This window comes from Marmota flaviventris, chromosome 8 (genome assembly GCF_047511675.1).
Source record: "Marmota flaviventris isolate mMarFla1 chromosome 8, mMarFla1.hap1, whole genome shotgun sequence".
Taxonomy (NCBI): Eukaryota; Metazoa; Chordata; class Mammalia; order Rodentia; family Sciuridae; genus Marmota; species Marmota flaviventris.
In genome coordinates this window covers 84,133,370-84,153,828 of record NC_092505.1, presented here as the reverse complement: position 1 = coordinate 84,153,828, position 20,459 = coordinate 84,133,370, and the positions used below count along the sequence as shown (strand labels likewise).

The window sequence follows — 20,459 nt, the reverse complement described above, 5'->3', positions numbered from 1 at the left end:
TGATGAACACTTTGTAACAGTGACTCAAGGCATAGTCTTGACTTCCTCACCTTGTACACTGAATGATGACACATCTCCAATTTATGAGATTTGTACACTTGAGACATCCTCTTGGGCTTACAGAAATGCCTTGGCCTAGACTCAACAGTATCACTCCATGTTGTTACCACATGTCAGACAGTCCGGGTGGAGCAAAGGGAGATTCCTCTGCCAATCAAGTCTGATGGACTATAACATGGGTACCGTGGAAAGGTCCTCAGTAATCTGGAACCACTTTAATAAGAGCCTGCTGTGAGGTAGCTGCCCTGTACATCCATTTTTGTTAAGTCTCAGATTAGTTGTGTTGTAGTGTAGTGGCTTCCAAAGTCTGACCACAGCCCACAGGCAGCACACATGCCACAGATATGGAAAACTTTTTCAGTTATATTGTAACTGATGTAATACATATATTTTAAAATTATGCTATTCATTTTCATTCTGCTTCTTATTAATTAATTGATTAATTTATAATTAATTAATTAATTAATTTATCTACCAAACTGTATTTACATTCACCATTATGACTTATAATTCAAAAATCTCTTATAAGTAAAAAGAACACAAGTTTGGATATGAGAAGTAGCCCTAGATGGAAATTTCTGGCTACTCTCTATTTAAAAATAAAAATACCTTGGTACCTTAGTTCTCTCATCTGTAAAATAAGGATAATTATGTTCACATCAGAGGGTTGATAAGGCAGGTACAGATTACATTCTAAAATGCTTAGCACTAATGGCTCAATAAATGGTAGTGGTGGTTGACTAATACCTACCTTTTAAGGATTAAATGAGGTTCTGCTTGACTTTCAGTAAGTACTAGGCAATAACTACCTTCCTGTGTAAACCATGGACCCAAATTTTTAACCATGAAGAGCTAGCCAAGTTACTCAATCTCTCTGGCATTTTCTTGTGTATAAAATGAAGGAGATGTGTGATTTGGCTATGAAGCATACCTCTGCTTATAATATAAAAAACCAAGATAGGCGCTGTTGTTTCTGATTTTGAGATGAAAGTTGAATTGTAGCTGACCTGCTTTTGGGGAAAATTTAAATTGTAATAGGGGGAAGAGGCTATATTCAAGTAAAAGCTTGCTTATCAAATACACCAAAGAAATTGACCACAGGCCAACCACCAGTGGCTACTTTATTTCTTTGCTAGCAATTCCTATGAGCCTCTTGGAAGTATAAAACGATATTCTTTTAAAATAGAGCCTAATAATTTCTTGTGAAATCGAGTCCTGGTTCCCTTCAATTATCCTAAGAGTTGTCACGGAGTTACATAAAGGGGGCTACGTTCCTTAGCTAACTAGTCCTTAAGAGGAACCAACTCAAACTACCCCTCCAGAAGACAGACAGGTGGCACAGCCCCTCTCCCTTTATAGTCATTTTGTCCTCAAGAAAAAAGGGTGGCAATGGAGGAGGCAGGCTGGGAACTGCTCTAGGCCTTCAACCCCAGCTCCATCTCAGCCTCTCTCCAGTGTCCAAGTGCCACCAACCAATATACGGGTTCTGCAGCAGCACCCTAAACGTTGATTCTCATAATCTCAACAAATGTAAATAAGCTAATTGTTCCATCTCCCCTATATTTTGAAAAAGTACATGCTTTTAAAGTTAAAAACAAACATACCAGAAAATAGGTTAATTTTGAGCCTGAAAGAATTTTGTAGAAACAGCCCTGATAGCTGCAGTGGGAGGAGCTTTGATTGAGTAGGGAGGGCCATGGGTGGGAAGGCTTTGGGACATTGCATAGACTAAAGCCCTTTGGAGGAAAAGGGCAGGCTTGAGGAACAAGCGCAAGTGGTCCTGAGGTTCTGTGGACATGGGAAATGATTAGAGAAAGATAAGGAATGGAACTTAAGTGTACACTTTGCCTGTTATGATTCTCTCTTATACATAAGACCTCAAATTTCCCAGCTAATATCATTTAATTAGTTCAGTTTTCTTATGGATAAATTAGCGGGACTAATACTTTACACTATTGGTAGTATTTTGTTTACAGGGGAAACTGCAAATGCTTTTTAACATTATTTTGAAAGTCTAATTATGTTTAAAGTATCAAAAATTGAGAAATATGTCATAGAATGCCTTTTTCCCATTCCCAAACCAAGAAAATAAAAGGAAAGGAAATAAGCATGCCAAGAACACTGAAAAAATATTGTCCATATGTCCTGAATTCTTTCAGGGGGGCTGATTTCATGTGACTGTGACCTCAATACACAAATTTTAATGCAACTTAATTTTATACCTGTAAATCGTTTTAACTGATTAATAAAATTACGAATCAGTAAAGGGCTTTATTAGGTCAAGCTATAACTGAGTAAACGTGGTCTCTAAGCTGGTTCACAAATAGTTTCTACATATAGCTGCAAGGTCAATGGATTGACTGGCCTAGAATTAATGGTGCGGGGAGGGCTGCAACCACCAGGCAGCATTAGACTCACTGAGAGAAATCGAGAGTGTAGGTTGCTATCACAGATCTCTGAAATGATGGACTCAAACTTTATCAGTCCTAATTCCTACTGCCTCTCCTGAGTATTTCATCTGGGCCAAAAACTTTATCCTATGAGGAATTCAAGATGGAAACCTCAGAGGTATCATCAATATCTTTCTTTCCCTCCCTATTAAATTCTCCCCTTGTCTTCTCTGCCTTGATCTACTCCTATGTGTACCAAACTTTCTCTATGAGTCTAGTGTGTTCTAGGAATGGGAAGAACACTGGGTCAATGGGTTTGATTTCTGTCCATTTCCCTTTTTGCTGCTGCCACCACTGAAGTTTCACCTGAGCTATGACAACTGCTGCCAGGTGTCAGCCTGTCTGCCTGTTAGCACCTTCCTCCTTCCATCAACAATCCTCTACCAAAGTCTTCAAAATCTTTTCTCTGGTTGACCTTCTCTGCATTCTTGAACCATTCCCAGAATAGACCATACCCCTCGGACTTTGGAGACTTTATATCCTTCCCATCATGGAATGCCCTTCTCTGTCTAACTTACCTTTAAAAGTGGTATTTATTCTTTAAAGTTGGTGCCACTCCTTGGAAAACCATTCCCAATATCCTTATTATGAACTGCTCCTTTTCTGCCCTCAAACACATTGTATTTTGTTGACTGTGAGTAAGTCATTCTATTTTATATTACAAAGTACTGAATATGTGTTTCTCCCATGAAATTTCCATGTTTTCAAGGTTAAGCCCAATGACAGAATGATTTTCATATAATGCATCAAATTGCTTCAAACAATATTAAATTGAGCTGAATAAACTGCCAAAATTGGATCCATCAAATGTTTTAGTCATGTTGATTTTTGTATAGGTATTAATGTCATTCTTTTTTCTGATTCAGTTTCTTTGGTGAGCAAAGTGTAATTGCCACTTTTCTCCTCTAAACTTTGAATTCGATATTAGCTAGAGAGATCTAAATCCAAGTTTTTGAGTCCTCCTTTGTCCAAGTCCCCATGGCCTATGATTGTGGATCTAGCACAGTGTTTCAAAAGTGTGGTCATTGTATCCTGGTCACTCTTGTCACTAAATGTGCAGATGGAAAATTCAGATTCCTGGATCCTACCCAAGACCTCCCTAACCAGAATCTTTGTGGTAGAGTCTGGGGATCTGTTTTAAGGCTCTCAGCATTGGGGGTGGGGGGGGGGTGCGGGAAACCTTTAGATTCTTCCTTCTGGAAGCTCTCTGGAGAGCTTAGTTGGGGGTGCCTTAAGAATTTGGTGGGGTCCCTCAATTTCCTGTCAAGTATCAGAAGGAGAGCACCCAAATGTGTTCATAGTTCACACAGGTCTCTTGTTGAGAACCAGAAAGCTTAAATGAAACTTTTGGGACTAAAGGTAGTGACAAGACAAGGAACTAAATATGGCCCCTAATCTGTTCTCATTTGGCAAAAAGGCCTGCATATTAGAATTCCATTTAAGGCCCAAATCTAACTTTCCTTCAGCTTCTTTTCATCTTTTACACAGGACACTCTATCTATAAACATAGGATTGAGTGAGAAACTAAAACTCCCTGAGTCTGCTGTGTGTTGGGCATCATGCCAGGTGGCTCTACAAGTTCCTCATTCACTCAACTCCAGCTCATCTACCCATGAAATTGCTAATTATTTGTTCTTTGTCCCCATTTTGCGAAAGAGGGATTTTAGGATAGGAGAAATTAACTGCTTGCTAGGTAAATTAAGTAAATAATCAGATAAGTTAGGTAGCCAAGGACAATGTCAGATTAATAAACTGCTGATTCAAGTGTCAGCTCCACTATTTATGAGTAGTACAGCCATTGGGGAACTCAGCATCTCTGAGTCTCTCCATCACTGCTGATGAAATCAGGGCTAACAATCTCCTCTTGAGGTACTGAGGAATGGAGCTGAAATCAGGTTTTTACAGCTCCTAGCACAGTGCCTGGCTCACGCTCCTCTTGCCTTTCCAATTCCCCTTCTAGCCTGTGCTTTAAAAATATTTATATTTGAAAGTAGAGGGAACTGTGACCACGCACAGAGCAGGCCCAGCGGCCTGCTGAGGGGCAGAGCCGCCCCCCACCCCCCGCGCCTGCCAGGTAGGGGAACTGTGACCACCGACAGAAAAGGCCCAGTGGCCTGCGGCGGGACAGAGCTTCCAATCACTCCTGCAAGGTAGGCGGGCCTGCGACCCACCGGCAGAAGAGGAGCAGCGGCCTGCTGAGAGGCAGAGCCGCCCCCTCCCCCCCGCGCCTGCAAGGTAGACGGAACTGTGACCACCATCAGAACAGGCCAGACCTGCAACCGAGAGACAGAACAGGCCCAGTGGCCTGAGGAAGGGTAGACCGCCCCTCCCCCCCGCGCCTGCAAGGTAGGCGGACCTGCGACCCACTGGCAGTAAAGCCCCAGAGGCCTGCAGAGGGGCAGTGCCGCTGCCTGCGCCTGCAAAGTAGGCAGAACTGCGACCACCGACAGAACAAGCCTAGCGGCCCCCAGAGGGACAGAGCCGCCGCCCGCGCCTGCAAGGTCGGCGGACCTGCTACCGACAGGCAGAGCAGGCCCAGCGGCCTGCCGGCGTGGTAGGCACATTGCCCCAATTGGAGGAGGGGCAGAGCCGCCGCCTGCGCCTGCGAGGGAGACTTTGCAACTATACGAGACCAATATAAATATATAGGGGGAAAATTCAATAGCACAACAGTTTCACCAAGTAGAAAGGAACGCGAACAGTATGAAGAGACAAGGAAAGAAAGGACCACAAGCAATGCAGGTCAACTCAACGTTAGAAGAGGTAATAGCTGCAGCAGATGGAATGTCAGATAAAGAATTCAGGATATACATGCTTCAGATGATCTGGAGTCTCAAGGAAGACATCAGACAGCAAAATCAGACAATGAAAGATCACTTCAACAATGAATTACATAAACAAATCCAAGAAGCAAAAGATCAACTATACAGGGAGATAGAGGTTATAAAAAACAAACAAACAGAAATCCTAGAAATGCAGGAAGCAATAAACCAACTTAAAAACTCAATTGAGAATACTACCAGCAGAGTAGAACACTTAGAAGACAGAACATCAGACAATGAAGATAAAGTATTTCAACTTGAAAAGAACATAGACAGCTCAGCAAGACTGTTAAGAAACCATGAGCAGAACATCCAAGAAATATGGGATAACATCAAGAGACCAAATTGAAGAGTCATTGGGATACAGGAAGGGACAGAGTTTCAAACCAAAGGAATGAGCAATCTATTCAATGAAATAATATGAGAAAACTTCCCAGACTTGAAGAATGAGACAGAACCCCAAATCCTAGAAGCCTACAGGACGCCGAATGTGCAAAATCATAAGAGACCCACACCTAGACACATTATAATGAAGATGCCCAACATACAGAATAAGGAGAGAATTTTAAAAGCTACAAGAGAAAGGAAGCAGATCACATTTAGGGGTAAGCCAATCAGGATAACAGCTGATCTTTCAACACAGACTCTGAAAGCTAGAAGATCCTGGAATAACATATTTCAAACACTGAAAGAAAATGGGTTCCAACCTAGAATTGTGTTTCCAGCGAAATTAAGCTTCAGGATGGAAGATGAAATTAAAACCTTCCACGATAAACAAAAGTTAAAAGAATTTGCAGCTAGAAAACCATCTCTTCAAAACATCCTTGGCAAAACATTACAGGAAGAGGAAATGGAAAATAACAATGAAAACCAACAGTGGGAGGTAGGACAGTAATGGGGGGAAAATAATCAAAGAGGAAAACAAACCATGTTTAGTAACAGAAATAAACAAATATGGCTGGAAGAACAACCCATATCTCAATAATAACCCTAAATGTCAATGGCTTAAACTCACCAATCAAGAGACACAGGCTAGTAGAATGGATCACAAAACAAGACCCAACAATATGCTGCCTACAGGAGACGCATTTGATAGGAAAAGACATACATAGGCTGAAGGTGAAAGGTTGGGAAAAATCATATCACTCATATGGACTTCGGAAACAAGCAGGAGTATCCATACTCATATCAAATAAAATAGATTTCAAGCCAAAGTTAATCAAAAGGGATAAAGAGGGACACTACATACTGCTCAAGGGAACCATACACCAACAAGACATAACAATCATAAATATATATGCCCCAAACAATGGTGCAGCTATGTTCATCAAACAAACTCTTCTCAAGTTCAAGAGTCTAATAGACCACCATACAATAATCATGGGAGACTTCAACACACCTCTATCACCACTGGACAGATCTTCCAAGCAAAAGTTGAATAAGGAAACTATAGAATTCAATAACACAATTAATAACCTAGACTTAATTGACATATATAGAATATACCACCCAACATCAAGCAGTTACACTTTTTTCTCAGCAGCACATGGATCCTTCTCAAAAATAGATCATATATTATGTCACAGGGCAACTCTTAGACAATATAAAGGAGTAGAGATAATACCATGCATCCTAACTGATCATAATGGAATGGAACTGAAAATCAACGATAAAAGAAGGAAGGAAAAAGAATACATCACTTGGAGAATGAACAATAGGTTACTGAATGATCAATGGGTTATAGAAGACATCAAGGAGGAAATTAAAAAATTCTTAGAGATTAATGAAAACACAGACACAACATATCGGAATCTATGGGACACACTGAAAGCAGTTCTAAGAGGAAAATTCATTGCTTGGAGTTCATTCCTTAAAAAAAGAAAAAACCAACAAATAAATGATCTCATACTTCATCTCAAAATCCTAGAAAAAGAAGAGCAAAACAACAGCAAAAGAAGTAGAAGGCAAGAAATAATTAAAATCAGAGCTGAAATTAATGAAATCGAAACAAAAGAAACAATTGAAAAAATTGACAAAACTAAAAGTTGGTTCTTTGAAAAAATAAACAAAATCGACAGACCCTTAGCCATGCTAGCGAAGAGAAGAAGAGAGAGAACTCAAATTACTAGCATACGGGATGAAAAAGGCAATATCACAACAGACACTTCAGAAATACAGAAGATAATCAAAAATTATTTTGAATCCTTATACTCCAATAAATTAGAAGATAGTGAAGGCATAGATAAATTTCTTAAGTCATATGATCTGCCCAGATTGAGTCAGGAGGATATAGACAACCTAAACAGACCAATATCAACTGAGGAAATCGAAGAAACCATCAAAAGACTACCAACTAAGAAAAGCCCAGGACCGGATGGGTATACAGCAGAGTTTTACAAAACCTTTAAAGAGGAACTAATACCAATTCTTTTCAAGCTACTTCAGGAAATAGAAAAAGAGGGAGAACTTCCAAATTCATTCTACGAGGCCAACATCACCCTGATACCTAAACCAGACAAAGACACTTCAAAGAAAGAAAACTACAGACCAATATCTCTAATGAACCTAGATGCAAAAATCCTCAATAAAATTCTGGCGACTCGGATACAAAAACATATCAAAAAAATTGTGCACCATGATCAAGTAGGATTCATCCCTGGGATGCAAGGCTGGTTCAATATACGGAAATCAATAAATGTTATTCACCACATCAATAGACTTAAAAATAAGAACCATATGATCATCTCGATAGATGCGGAAAAAGCATTCGACAAAGTACAGCATCCCTTTATGTTCAAAACTCTAGAAAAACTAGGGATAACAGGAACATACCTCAATATTGTAAAAGCAATCTATGCTAAGCCTCAGGCTAGCATCATTCTGAATGGAGAAAAATTGAAGGCATTCCCTCTAAAATCTGGAACAAGACAGGGATGCCCTCTCTCACCACTTCTGTTCAACATAGTTCTCGAAACACTGGCCAGAGCAATTAGACAGACGAAAGAAATTAAAGGCATCAAAATAGGAAATGAAGAGCTTAAATTATCACTATTTGCAGATGACATGATTCTATACCTAGCAGACCCAAAAGGGTCTACAAAGAAACTATTAGAGCTAATAAATGAATTCAGCAAAGTGGCAGGATATAAAATCAACACGCATAAATCAAAGGCATTCCTGTATATCAGCGACAAATCCTCTGAAATGGAAATGAGGACAACCACTCCATTCACAATATCTTCAAAAAAAATAAAATACTTGGGAATCAACCTAACAAAAGAGGTGAAAGACTTATACAATGAAAACTACAGAACCCTAAAGAGAGAAATAGAAGAAGACCTTAGAAGATGGAAAAATATACCCTGTTCATGGATAGGCAGAACTAACATCATCAAAATGGCGATATTACCAAAAGTTCTCTATACGTTTAATGCAATGCCAATCAAAATCCCAACGGCATTTCTTGTAGAAATAGAGAAAGCAATCATGAAATTCATATGGAAATATAAAAGACCCAGAATAGCAAAAACAATGCTAAGCAGGAAGTGTGAATCAGGCAGTATAGCGATACCAGACTTCAAACTATACTACAGAGCAATAGTAACAAAAACAGCATGGTACTGGTACCAAAACAGGCAGGAGGACCAATGGTATAGAATAGAGGACACAGAAACCAATCCACAAAACTACAACTATCTTATATTTATAAAGGGGCTAAAAGCATGCAATGGAGGAAGGATAGCATCTTCAACAAATGGTGCTGGGAAAACTGGAAATCCATATGCAACAAAATGAAACTGAATCCCTTTCTCTCGCCATGCACAAAAGTGAATTCAAAATGGATCAAGGAGCTTGATATCAAATCAGAGACACGCCGTCTGATAGAAGAAAAAGTTGGCTACGATCTACATACTGTGGGGTCGGGCTCCAAATTCTTCAATAGCACACCCATAGCACAAAAGTTAATAACTAGAATCAACAAATGGGACTTACTCAAACTAAAAAGTTTTTTCTCAGCAAAAGATACAATAAGAGAGGTAAATAGAGAGCCTACATCCTGGGAACAAATCTTTACTCCTCACACTTCAGATAGAGCCCTAATATCCAGAGTATACAAAGAACTCAAAAAATTAGCCAATAAGAGAACAAACAACCCAATCAACAAATGGGCCAAGGACCTGAACAGACACTTCTCAGAGGAGGACATACAATCAATCAACAAGTACATGAAAAAATGCTCACCATCTCTAGCAGTCAGAGAAATGCAAATCAAAACCACCCGAAGATACCATCTCACTCCAGTTAGATTGGCAGCCATTATGAAGTCAAACAACAAGTGCTGGCGAGGATGTGGGGAAAAGGGTACACTTGAACATTGCTGGTGGGACTGCAAATTGGTGCAGCCAATTTGGAAAGCAGTATGGAGATTTCTTGGAAAGCTGGGAATGGAGCCACCATTTGACCCAGCTATTCCCCTTCTCGGTCTATTCCCTAAAGTCCTAAAAAGAGCATGCTACAGGGACACTGCTACATCGATGTTCATAGCAGCACAATTCACAATAGCTAGACTGTGGAACCAACCTAGATGCCCTTCAATGGATGAATGGATAAAAAAAATGTGGCATTTATACACAATGGAGTATTACTCTGCATTAAAAAATGACAAAATCATAGAATTTACAGGGAAATGGATGGCATTAGAGCAGATTATGCTACGTGAAGCTAGCCAATCCCTAAAAAACAAATGCCAAATGTCTTCTTTGATATAAGGAGAGTAACTAAGAACAGAGTAGGGTCGAAGAGCATGAGAAGAAGACTAACATTAAACAGGGATGAGAGGTGGGAGGGAAAGGGAGAGAGAAGGGAAAATGCATGGAAATGGAAGGAGACCCTCAGAGTTATACAAAAGTACATACAAGAGGAAGTGAGGGGAAGGGGAAAAATAATACAAGGGGGACAAACGAATGTCAGTAGAGGGGGCAGAGCGAGAAGAGGGGAGGGGAGGTGAGGGGAGGGGGGATAGTAGAGGATAGGAAAGGCAGCAGAATACAACAGACACTAGTATGGCAATATGTAAATCAATGGATGTGTAACTGATGTGATTTTGCAATCTGTATATGGGGTAAAAATGGGAGCTCATAACCCACTTGAATCAAATTGTGAAATATGATATATCAAGAACTATGTAATGTTTTGAACAGCCAACAATAAAAAATTAAAAAAATATATTTATATTTTTTAAATTAGGGAGCCTATTTACTCAGAAGCCTGCAAAGCCTCTGTTTCTTTAAACAACTTATTAGGTGACCAGATACACTGTTCACTCTTCACTTTGCACCTTTGTGGGTGCAAGTCAGGAAAAAGCCCTTGGTCAGCCTCTGGCTTCTGTCTTCCGTAGAGGCTATGATGTGAGCAGTGGGGGAGGGGGCTTCCATGAGTCATGCTTTCAACTTCCAGTTAAGACGCGCAGAACAGGAAATGGCCACATCACTATTGCCAACAACCACAGTGAATCTCTTCCACCTCTGGGCTTTCCCAGTGAGCTGAGCTCGTGGCAAAACTGTTGCCAGATGGCTGAGGGACAGTCTCAGCTGCCTTAGGGACAGCCTGAGCTGCCTTGTCAGGTTTGGCTTATCATGTTGTAGAGAACTGGCACAACAAGGTTCACCCCAGCAGCGAAGAGGCAGAGCCTTTTGGGGCAATGATTCTTCTAACAATTTCAAACCATATCATGATTTTAGTTAAAGGTAATCATCAGTGACTCTAGCAGCAAGTATAAACAGCTTTGATTGACAGCTGTTTTTTTTTTTCTGAGTATTTACTGTTCAGGGAAAGGGGTGGCATTTATCATGATGTTATGACTCACTCTGTCACACTGGGTGTGACTTCATTTCAAAAATCTTTCAGTTCTAGAACTAAGGCCAAAAGGATGTCAGAACTGCCACTCAGGTTCAGAGGCATGCCTGCTCTATCCAGCCAGGTCATCTGTCTTAGACAGTGGCACTAAATGTAAATAACAATAATGACTGCTCTCTCCTTCTTTCCTTTTTAAAAAGCGGAGGTCCATGCAGATATTCATTACATATTCTTTCCTATCCTGTTTCTTACTACATTTCTTGCATATTCTGGAATAACTATTTCGCTGGTTCTACTACCCAGCTTATAATTGCACTTATTGGTTCTAGACTTCTCAGTTTAGGATTTGGGGATTTTGTGCATAATCCACTTTCTTCCTATTCATGTTGTTCATGACTTTGTTTGACTCTGCTTACAGTCCTCTCATAGCATTGGTCTTCACAAGCAAAAGTTTAACTAGCTTGTCTTTACTTCGTCCACCACCTTGACTGTTAACATACACACATTTCTGGGAAAAGCCCTTATTATACACACAAGTCAATAGTAAGGAAAAAGGAAGTGTAGAAGCAGGATTTAAACATGCACATGTGCTTGCTTAACAGTACCCAGGCTGATGGTGATCTTCCCACACACATGGAGGGAACTAGCCCCTTAGCAGAATGGACTTGGAATCTGAATGAAACAGCAGCATAGCAGAAGGAAGAAACCAACAGTCTAGAGGACAGACCCTCTTGGGTCCTACCCAATGCTTTCCAAGCCCAGAGGCCTCTGATTCTGTACCTACCACCCCTGCTCCTCATTTTTCATTTACAACAAAAATAGGTCTTCTATTTAACACTCACAATTATTAAAATAATTTACTTCTAATTTGAATTCTTTTATAGAGAACCTCCATGTACTTAAAACTTTCATGGTATCTTTAAAAAGTATGTAGATCAGGGGTTGGGGCTGTAGCTCAGTGGCAGAGTGCTTGCCTAGCCTGGGTGAGGTGCTAGGTTTGATTTTCAGCACTATATAAAAATAAACAAATAAAAGCATTATATCCATCTACACCTACAATTTTTTTTAAAGTGTGTAGGTTATAAATGTGTTGTCTGATGACAAGCAAAGTAAGTCACAAGAGATGTAAGTTCTAATCGTCTCATGAGTCAATGGCAACATCATAAGAGTTTAGGGGGACACTTCTGGGCTAGGGATGATGTTCCCCCAGAATTCTAGGGTGCAGAGAAGGATAGGCTGATGGTATCCCTTTTTAATAATCCCACAGACTTTAAGGGTGTCAAGTCAGGTGAAGTTTCACTGTGTTTACACATTTCAAAAAATTAACATTTACTTTTTTAAATGACTGATCAATATAGAATGAAATGCAAACTGTTTCCTTAATCAAAAGACAAGGAGGATGCAATTCCTCCAACCAAGAGAGATTTGGAAACAGATAGCAAAATCCTGATCTGCCTAGAATACAAAGGATGACTAATTGGCAGAAGAATGTAGTTTGCTCTCTCTAAGAAGTCTGCTGGGAACTTTAGTTTCCACTCTGTTTCTGCTTCCAGGAAAAAAAGCCTAAGACTTGCTCTCTGCTTGACTCCTTACGGGTCAGTGGAGTTGTTATAGGTCCTCTATTCAGATCCTTCAGGGACTGATGATGGATCCAAACTGTTACTGAAGTTCATCTGAGCCCATGGTCTGCTGATCTTAGGTTTCAGAACCATTTAGCCAGCTGATTATTTAATTTATAAACTCTTCTGTGTTTGCCTTGTAGCAACATATATTTAAAATTCATTTTATTTGTGTTTTAAAATATAACGCTCTTTTACAATTGTACATACATTGCTTGGCCATTTTCCAATTTTCATGTGATGCTCAAAACATTCCCAGGAAGTAGCTCTTCTTATCCCCATTTTTACACACTAGAAACTGAGGCTTATATAAGTTACAATGCTTAAACCCAGGACTGTCTGATTCCAAAGAGTATGCTTTTCTTTTCCCTTTGAAATAATTATATAGAGTCACATGAGGTTGTAAAGAAATATATAGGGCAGTCCCACATACCTTTTTCCCTACCTCCTCCAATGTTAACATCTTACATGCTATAGTGTAATATAGAATGGACTTGACGTGCGACACAGAGCTTATTTAGGGTTTTCCAGTTATTCAGGTGTGGGTATGTGTGTGCATGTGTGTGTAGCCCTGTGCAACATTCATGCTCTTTTTCTACACAAACCACACACCATTCCACCCATCTTAAATATGAAGTCAGATTACAAGAGTAACTAACATGACTTCTCCCTTAAAACATTGTCTAGCAGCAAGTACATACAGGATCAAACAGGATTCATTTCTAGCTGCAATTGAGATGAAAGGAAAGGAAGAAAAGAAAAAAAAAATCCTATAAACGCCAGCTCTTGGAGCACTACTTTGTGCTGTGTGCCTTCATGGGCACATCTTCTGGAGGTGATGATAGGTACATCATAGGGGAGCACAATTTGTTGACTTTTTTTGGGGGGGCGGAATTACACTGGCAATATCCTATGCTGTTAGAAATTTCTACCATTCTACCAGTGAAAGAAAAGTAATTTTACCTTGACTTCGAATTTAGTTCCATCATCTTCCTTTTCCAGGGAGTTCAAATCTGTCTCCGTGTGAGGTTCCTCAGATGTTCTTGGAAGAGGAGCTAAAGCAACAGAGAAAACATATCATTGATTTGGTTACTCCACTTATAAACTATATCTCAGAGGACTTCACTGACTTGGATGGGCCCTGTCCATGCGGATGACTGACAAGCTTCGGATGACTGACAAGCTTCGTGAGCTGCTGCACAGAGGTTCTCCTGGGTGGATGCAATTAAAAGTGAGGGGAAACAGCAGAATATAAACAGAGTCCTTGATCCCAGGGATTTGACACATAAGCTAAAGAAACAACAGTCACACCCACATCATTGAAACAGCAAACTACAAGGTATTGGTAAATACAATGTGGTAAGAACAATAGAATTTTATCCATTCTTTTCCATTTTATCATTCCCATTCTTAATGGTCACCTCATAGGCCACCTGCTTCATGAAGACTTTCCAGATTAGCACAATTGTATGAACTCTTTTATGCTAAGCATAAAAGAATTATTAACATGCTTCAAATTACAGAATGATTTACTTACGCTGTATAATACTGCATTTGAAAGTGTTCTTGAATTAGAAGACTAAGTTCTAGGAACCACATTTGATTGAATATCTTTTCATTTTAAAAAATAATTAACTTGTACTTAGAGAAAATTTGGAAAATACTAAAATTTTACTATTTAAACACAATCACTTAGCATATTTCCTTAGAGTTTTCTTTAAAATGCTCTTTGTCTCTCCACACACACACAGACACACACACACACACACACACACACACACATGATGTCACTCATACTATGACTGTAATGGGATGTCCATGCCTGACTTAACCAGAGGAAGTTGCTGCTGATCTGATGATGTAGTGGTTGAATTTCAGAACCAATGGATCCATGCTTGTATGATAGAATCAATTAATTGAGTCAGGAAGGAATGGGGCTGTCTTGCTCTTTCTTTCCTCTTTCAGTCACTTTATCTGCCTTCTCTCCTTCCCACAAGGCTCTCAAGCACCTGGAGGTATACTTTCTTCATGCTCCATGTTCATTGGTAGTAAGACTGGCACTTGTGGAAGAGAAGCCCTGGGCAGGCTTTCTAATCTGCTTTATCAGCTTGATCCAGTGTTGGGAATGATGGCCACAAGGCTAATAAGTGAATAGTACTTAGAGTTCTTGTCACTGTCACTATCTTGGAGTTACAGAATACATGGATTAACCAGAGGCAGAACTTGAACATTTCTAGGTCCTATACCAACATGTATCCATCTAATGCCACTAATATTATATTATGATCAGAGAAATCTCTGAACCTTAACTTCTTCATCTGTAAAAGGGGGGAGGTCATAAGAAAGCCTACAACATAGGGTTGTTATGAGGCTTTAATGAGTTAGTAGATGTAAAGTATACAGATCAGAGTTAGGACTCAATACATTTTAGCTATTATTATAGCCACAGCATTAAATTTTTTTTTCACATTCCTTATGAACTTCAGAGGTTCAGTGTTGCACCAAAGGCACTCGGCTGAGATGGTAGCTCTCACCTCTAAGCTCCTCTACTCACCTCCTTTATGTTATGGAATACCACTGTTTATCTTGGCACAAACTCAGTTACTAAGGAATCAGACAAATGTGTTTGAAAATCCCGTTAGTTAACCACTGGAGTCCACATATAGTGGTTACTTGCCAAAAACAAAAGCGTAGGATTATTCTGCAAAATGAGCTGGTTGCCTGCCCGAGGTCAAGGGCAACCTGTGCAGACATGAATATTTGTTTAACCTGGAACTTTTTCTCTTTTTCTTATATAATTTTCTAAACTTTATATAACACCAGGGCTGGGAGGTGTGTGGCTCAATGTCAGAACATGTATTTAGCATGTGTTGGGCCCTGGGTTCAATCCTTAGCACCTAAATAAGTAAACATTTATTTATTTAGGTGCTATGATAGAGCACATAAGTGGCATGTGCGTAGCTCTGGGCTAAATCCCAGCACCACACACTCACACACACACACACATTCATATATATATATATATAAATATACCACAATGGAAGATTAACATATATAGATGTAATATTATTTATAATAAGAATAGAACAGAGGATGATCAGTGGGGACATGTGGAACTATGCTAAATTAAAGATGCATATGATAATTCCTACAGAAATATCTAGGGTAAAACTATGCAGAAAAGTAGGCTAAAAAATTAATAGAGGAATTAAAACCGAATATTAAAAAAATATTTGGAAAGACAGAAGAAGGCAGAAAAGGAGGAAAACAGGAACAAGAATACATAAGACCACTAGACAACAGAAAACCAAATAGCTATTCTGAATCCAACTATTTCAATACTTACTTTGTATGTAGTTGGACTAAACATGCCACTTAAAAGGTAGATGTAGGGGCTGGGAACATAGCTCAGTTGGTAGTGTGCTTACCTCGAATACACAAGGCCCTGAGTTCAATCCCCAGCATCACACACACACACACACACACACACACACACACACACACACACAATGCATTAAAAGGCAGATGTGAAAAAAATGTATTTAAAGAAAGGCATAACTGTATGTTCCTAACTATAACTATAAAGAAAGAATAGAAAAAGATGCACCATGCAAACATTAAGTGTAGGAAAGATGAAATGATTACTACATTAATATTAGACAAAATAGACTTGAAGAATATTACTAAACAGAAGGAGGGGAAAACAGATATTTCACAATTACAAAAGGGCTAGTAGGTCTGGAAGATATGAAAATTACGAATATGTATGTGCTTAATATCAAAGTTTTACAATGCATGATGTGAAAAATGACATACATCACGTCCACAAGCAGTTTATCCCAGCAATGTACAGTTGCTTTAATATTTGAAAATAAATCCTTGTAATCCACTGTCATAAAAGGGAATCACATGGAGAGAAGCCACATGATAATCTCAATGTATTTGTATTCACCATGAAGAGTATCTGAAAAATTCAGTACTTATTTGTGAGAAAAAACTCACAGAAAACTAGAAATCAAAGGGAAATTCCTCCATTTGATAAAAGGCATCTATGGAAAAGTTTGCTCACATGATCGTTAAAGGTGAACCATGAACTCTTTCCCCTAATATTGAGAAAAGACAAGAATCCCTGCTGTCACTTCTATAAAACATTGGGGGGTCCCAGCCATTCCACTGAGAGAAAGGGAAAAAGGGATAAAGATAAAAACAAAATATATTCTTATTCTTAGTTATATATGATAAACTTCATTGTCTACAGGCTAAAAATAAACATGAAATGTCCAAGACTTTTACTCTCAACTACTATACTGTTAAGAGAAATTAAAGATGACTAAAATAAATGAAGACTTATAACACTCAGAAATGGAAAGACTCAATAGTTTTAAGATGATAGTTCTCCTCAAACTGGTCCATGTATCTGTATGATCCTATTCACAAGCCCAGCAGAATTTGAAACAGCATTCTGAAATTTATATGGAAATGAGCAGAACCTAAAATAACCAAAAGAATATTGAAAAATATTTACATCACCTGATCTTAAGTCTTACTAATAAGTTATCATAATAAAATTCTATGGGATTGGTGCAATGACTTACCTATTTTTGTTTTTTATCTTTTCCAAGAGCCAATCTTACCACTCCATTACTAATTAACTGTGGACTTTTAAAGGCTTTTAACAGAGTCTGCTACATGCTAGTGTCATTTGTGCATCTGTATTATTCCTTTTCTAGACTGTGAGCTTCTCCTTGTATGTTGCACTCAGTGTCATCTAAGTGCTTACAAAAGTCTTCAGGGTCTGCACCATGTCATGACTGTCATTTGATGAAACAATGACCTCAATACATCTTAGGAAACCACAATCTCAATCCTCAAGTTCACTGATGAAACACAAAAGCCACAAAACTTCCTTCTCCCAAATAACCTACCCAAGGCGGAGGGCTGGTTGGTTTTTGGTGACACCCACTTTGGGGAGGACTCAGGATGGGGGGCCACAGGTTGCACTGGGCGAGTCTGTTTGGCTGCCAATTTCATCAGACTCATTTGCCTCTTGTGAAATATTTCCTGCACATCACTCAGCTTCTGCAGGACTTTCTGGGCTTTGGCCTAGAGGAACAAAAGCAAACCATAAGTAGGTCTCTCTGTACCTGGTCTGAGAACATGAAGCATTTTCTTTCTTCCTTTCCTTCCCTTTTCCCTTCCTTCCTCCCTCCCAAGTCATTGTGTGTCTTGCTGAGCTCTAGAATTGTGCTTCTAAAGAGTCTGTGTCTCCCACTTGAGATCTTTGAAACTTTTGGGTCCTCTTCACTACTGTCTCTCCAGGGCTCAGAACTCTGCTGGGCATAGGAGAGTGCTCAGTAAACATATGTTGAGTGGATAAGTCATGTCCATTAATGATAGAAAAGGATGTCACAAGGCCACAGATAAAGGACATTAGGTCAATGCACAAAACAGGAGGATATTGAAATTGGAAAGATATCCTGAATAAAGATCCTGATGGAGAAAGAAAATAGTACTCCTAGGGGAAACAGTGGCTACATTCTGAGGCAGGATCAAGGAAACCACGAATCACCTGTAATAAAAAGGATACACATTTAGCTTTTGTTCTGCATGACCCCTTCTCTCTAAGTAGGAAAACAATACACGGAAGAAACACCAGGAGAAAGAGCTCACAGACATTCCCTGACAATACGCTCTATAACAAAAGCTGGGGAAAATAAGGAACAAGCCTGCAAGTTCCGCCAAGGTCTGCCTGCATACTCGCCTCCAGTAGGATGTCCCTCTAGCTCTGGTGGATTAGGGGAAGTGGGGTCACACCTACTCTGACTTCCATGTCCTGTATGATCTGAACCACTAAAGGAAGGACTCTGAACGAGAGAGCCGAACCACCACAAATCACACAAGTGGCTCTAAGGATGACTCATTCTGAAAGTGTAGGCTTAGCATAGCCCCTGGGAAGTTGATGCAGTTTATAACTGGAAAGTACATTTATTTTCTGAGAGAGCAAAGAGCCCTGAGGCAGGACTTGGAGCAATCAGGTTTCCACGGCCCAGGAGAGCTGGCTGCACAAATGTTCCCTGCAGCTAAAGACCCTATCAATGCTGCCCTCAGGACCAAGATATGGGGCTGGTATCACTCTTTGGAGGGTCTCAGAGTTCAGAGCTGTGCTCTTTAACACAGTAATCACTAGTCATATGTGGCTGTTGAGCACCTGAAATGCAGCCAGTCGGATTTGAGATATAGTACTATAAGTGTGAAATACACACTGTATTTTGAAGACTCAGTTTGAAAAAAGAATGTAGGGCTGCTGGAACACTTGCCTGGTATGTACAAGTCCCTGGGTTTAGTTTGCAGCATCACAAAAATAAAATAAGAAAAATTAATCATTTTTAATACTGATTGTACATTGAAGCAATATTTTGGATATTGGTTAAATAAAACATGATTCAAATTGATTTTGCCCGTTACTTTTTGCTTTTGCAAATGTGGATATTAGAAAAATATAAAATTACATTTGTAGTTTGCATTACATTTCTATTGAGCAGCATGGTCTAGATCAAGGCTCATTAAACTTATTCTGTCAGGGACCAAATATTAAATATCTTAGGCTTTGCACACCATGGTGTCTCTGTTGCAATTACTGAGCTCTACTGTTATAGTATAAAAGCAGCCATAATAATATGTAAGTGAGCAGTTTGACTGTGTTCCAATGAAACTTTAATTACAAAAACAGGTGGCAAGCTTTGGCACACAAGGCTGCAGTTTGCTAACACCTAGTCTAGACTAAGCTCAGGGTCTTGTGTTCAAAGGGTCTCTTTGGAGAATATACTCTCTGGTGTCCAAAAGCTCACTTGTACAATAGACTAGAAGTTATAATAATATAACTAAGTCTAACTCTCCTCCCAAACCAAATTTCAGGGATGGTAATAAAACTTGGTGATCAGCAACTACCATCCTGTCATTGATGATCTTGAAGAAATTGAGACATGGGTGTAACTGCTACACAAAGATCAGGAAATCAGACTGACTGAACAATTGTCAAATGAGTGATGTAGGTGGATATAAGGCATGAGGTCACCCCCACAAGCCAGAGCCCAATGACTCAACACTTGGATTGGACAGGACTTGGGTCACCTTTGTTCTCTTGCATTTCTTCCTTAACACTCCAGTGAGAGGCTGGGGATGTAGCTCAGTGGTAGAGCATTTGCCCAGCATGTATGAAGCCCAGCATCAGAGTATGTGTGTGTTGGGGGGAACCTTTGAAAACATCTCATCATCAAGACCTCAGTGTAAACTCTGGAAATGGTTTAACTGTCAGAATACTCAGGTAAGAGGGAAGTTTGGGCAACTGCACTTTCCCCTGTCCTCTTTCCTCTTTTCACTTGCAAATCCATCCCCATACTGCAATTGAAATTGTCTTTCTAAACTGTGTATTTGATGTCAATTCCCCATTTTCTTATTGTTTAAAGCAAAAACTATTTTAATTTCAATTTGCATATTTACAACAATAAATAGAATAATAAACTAAGACTTTAGAGAAAATAGATCATCACTGTGAGTGTAACATCCATGTGTTGATTTTTTTTCAGAACAAAGATCTTTTAAAAATGCCACCGTTTAAGGCTGGGGTTGTAGCTCAATGGTAGGACACTTGC

At 39.4% G+C, this 20,459-nt stretch overlaps 1 protein-coding gene across 4 annotated transcripts in view; it reads right to left on the bottom strand.

The window, feature by feature from the left end:
* Positions 1 to 20,459, bottom strand: part of Mcf2l2 (MCF.2 cell line derived transforming sequence-like 2) — a 279,778-nt gene that overhangs the window by 97,592 nt on the left and 161,727 nt on the right. For all 4 annotated transcript variants that reach the window (XM_071615435.1, XM_071615436.1, XM_027942238.3 and 1 more), the window contains 2 exons: positions 17,733 to 17,910; positions 13,771 to 13,862 (listed from right to left, as the gene is read on the bottom strand). In XM_071615435.1, coding sequence (XP_071471536.1) covers positions 13,771 to 13,862; positions 17,733 to 17,910 — 270 coding nt within the window. The remainder of the gene's footprint in view (positions 1 to 13,770; positions 13,863 to 17,732; positions 17,911 to 20,459) is intronic.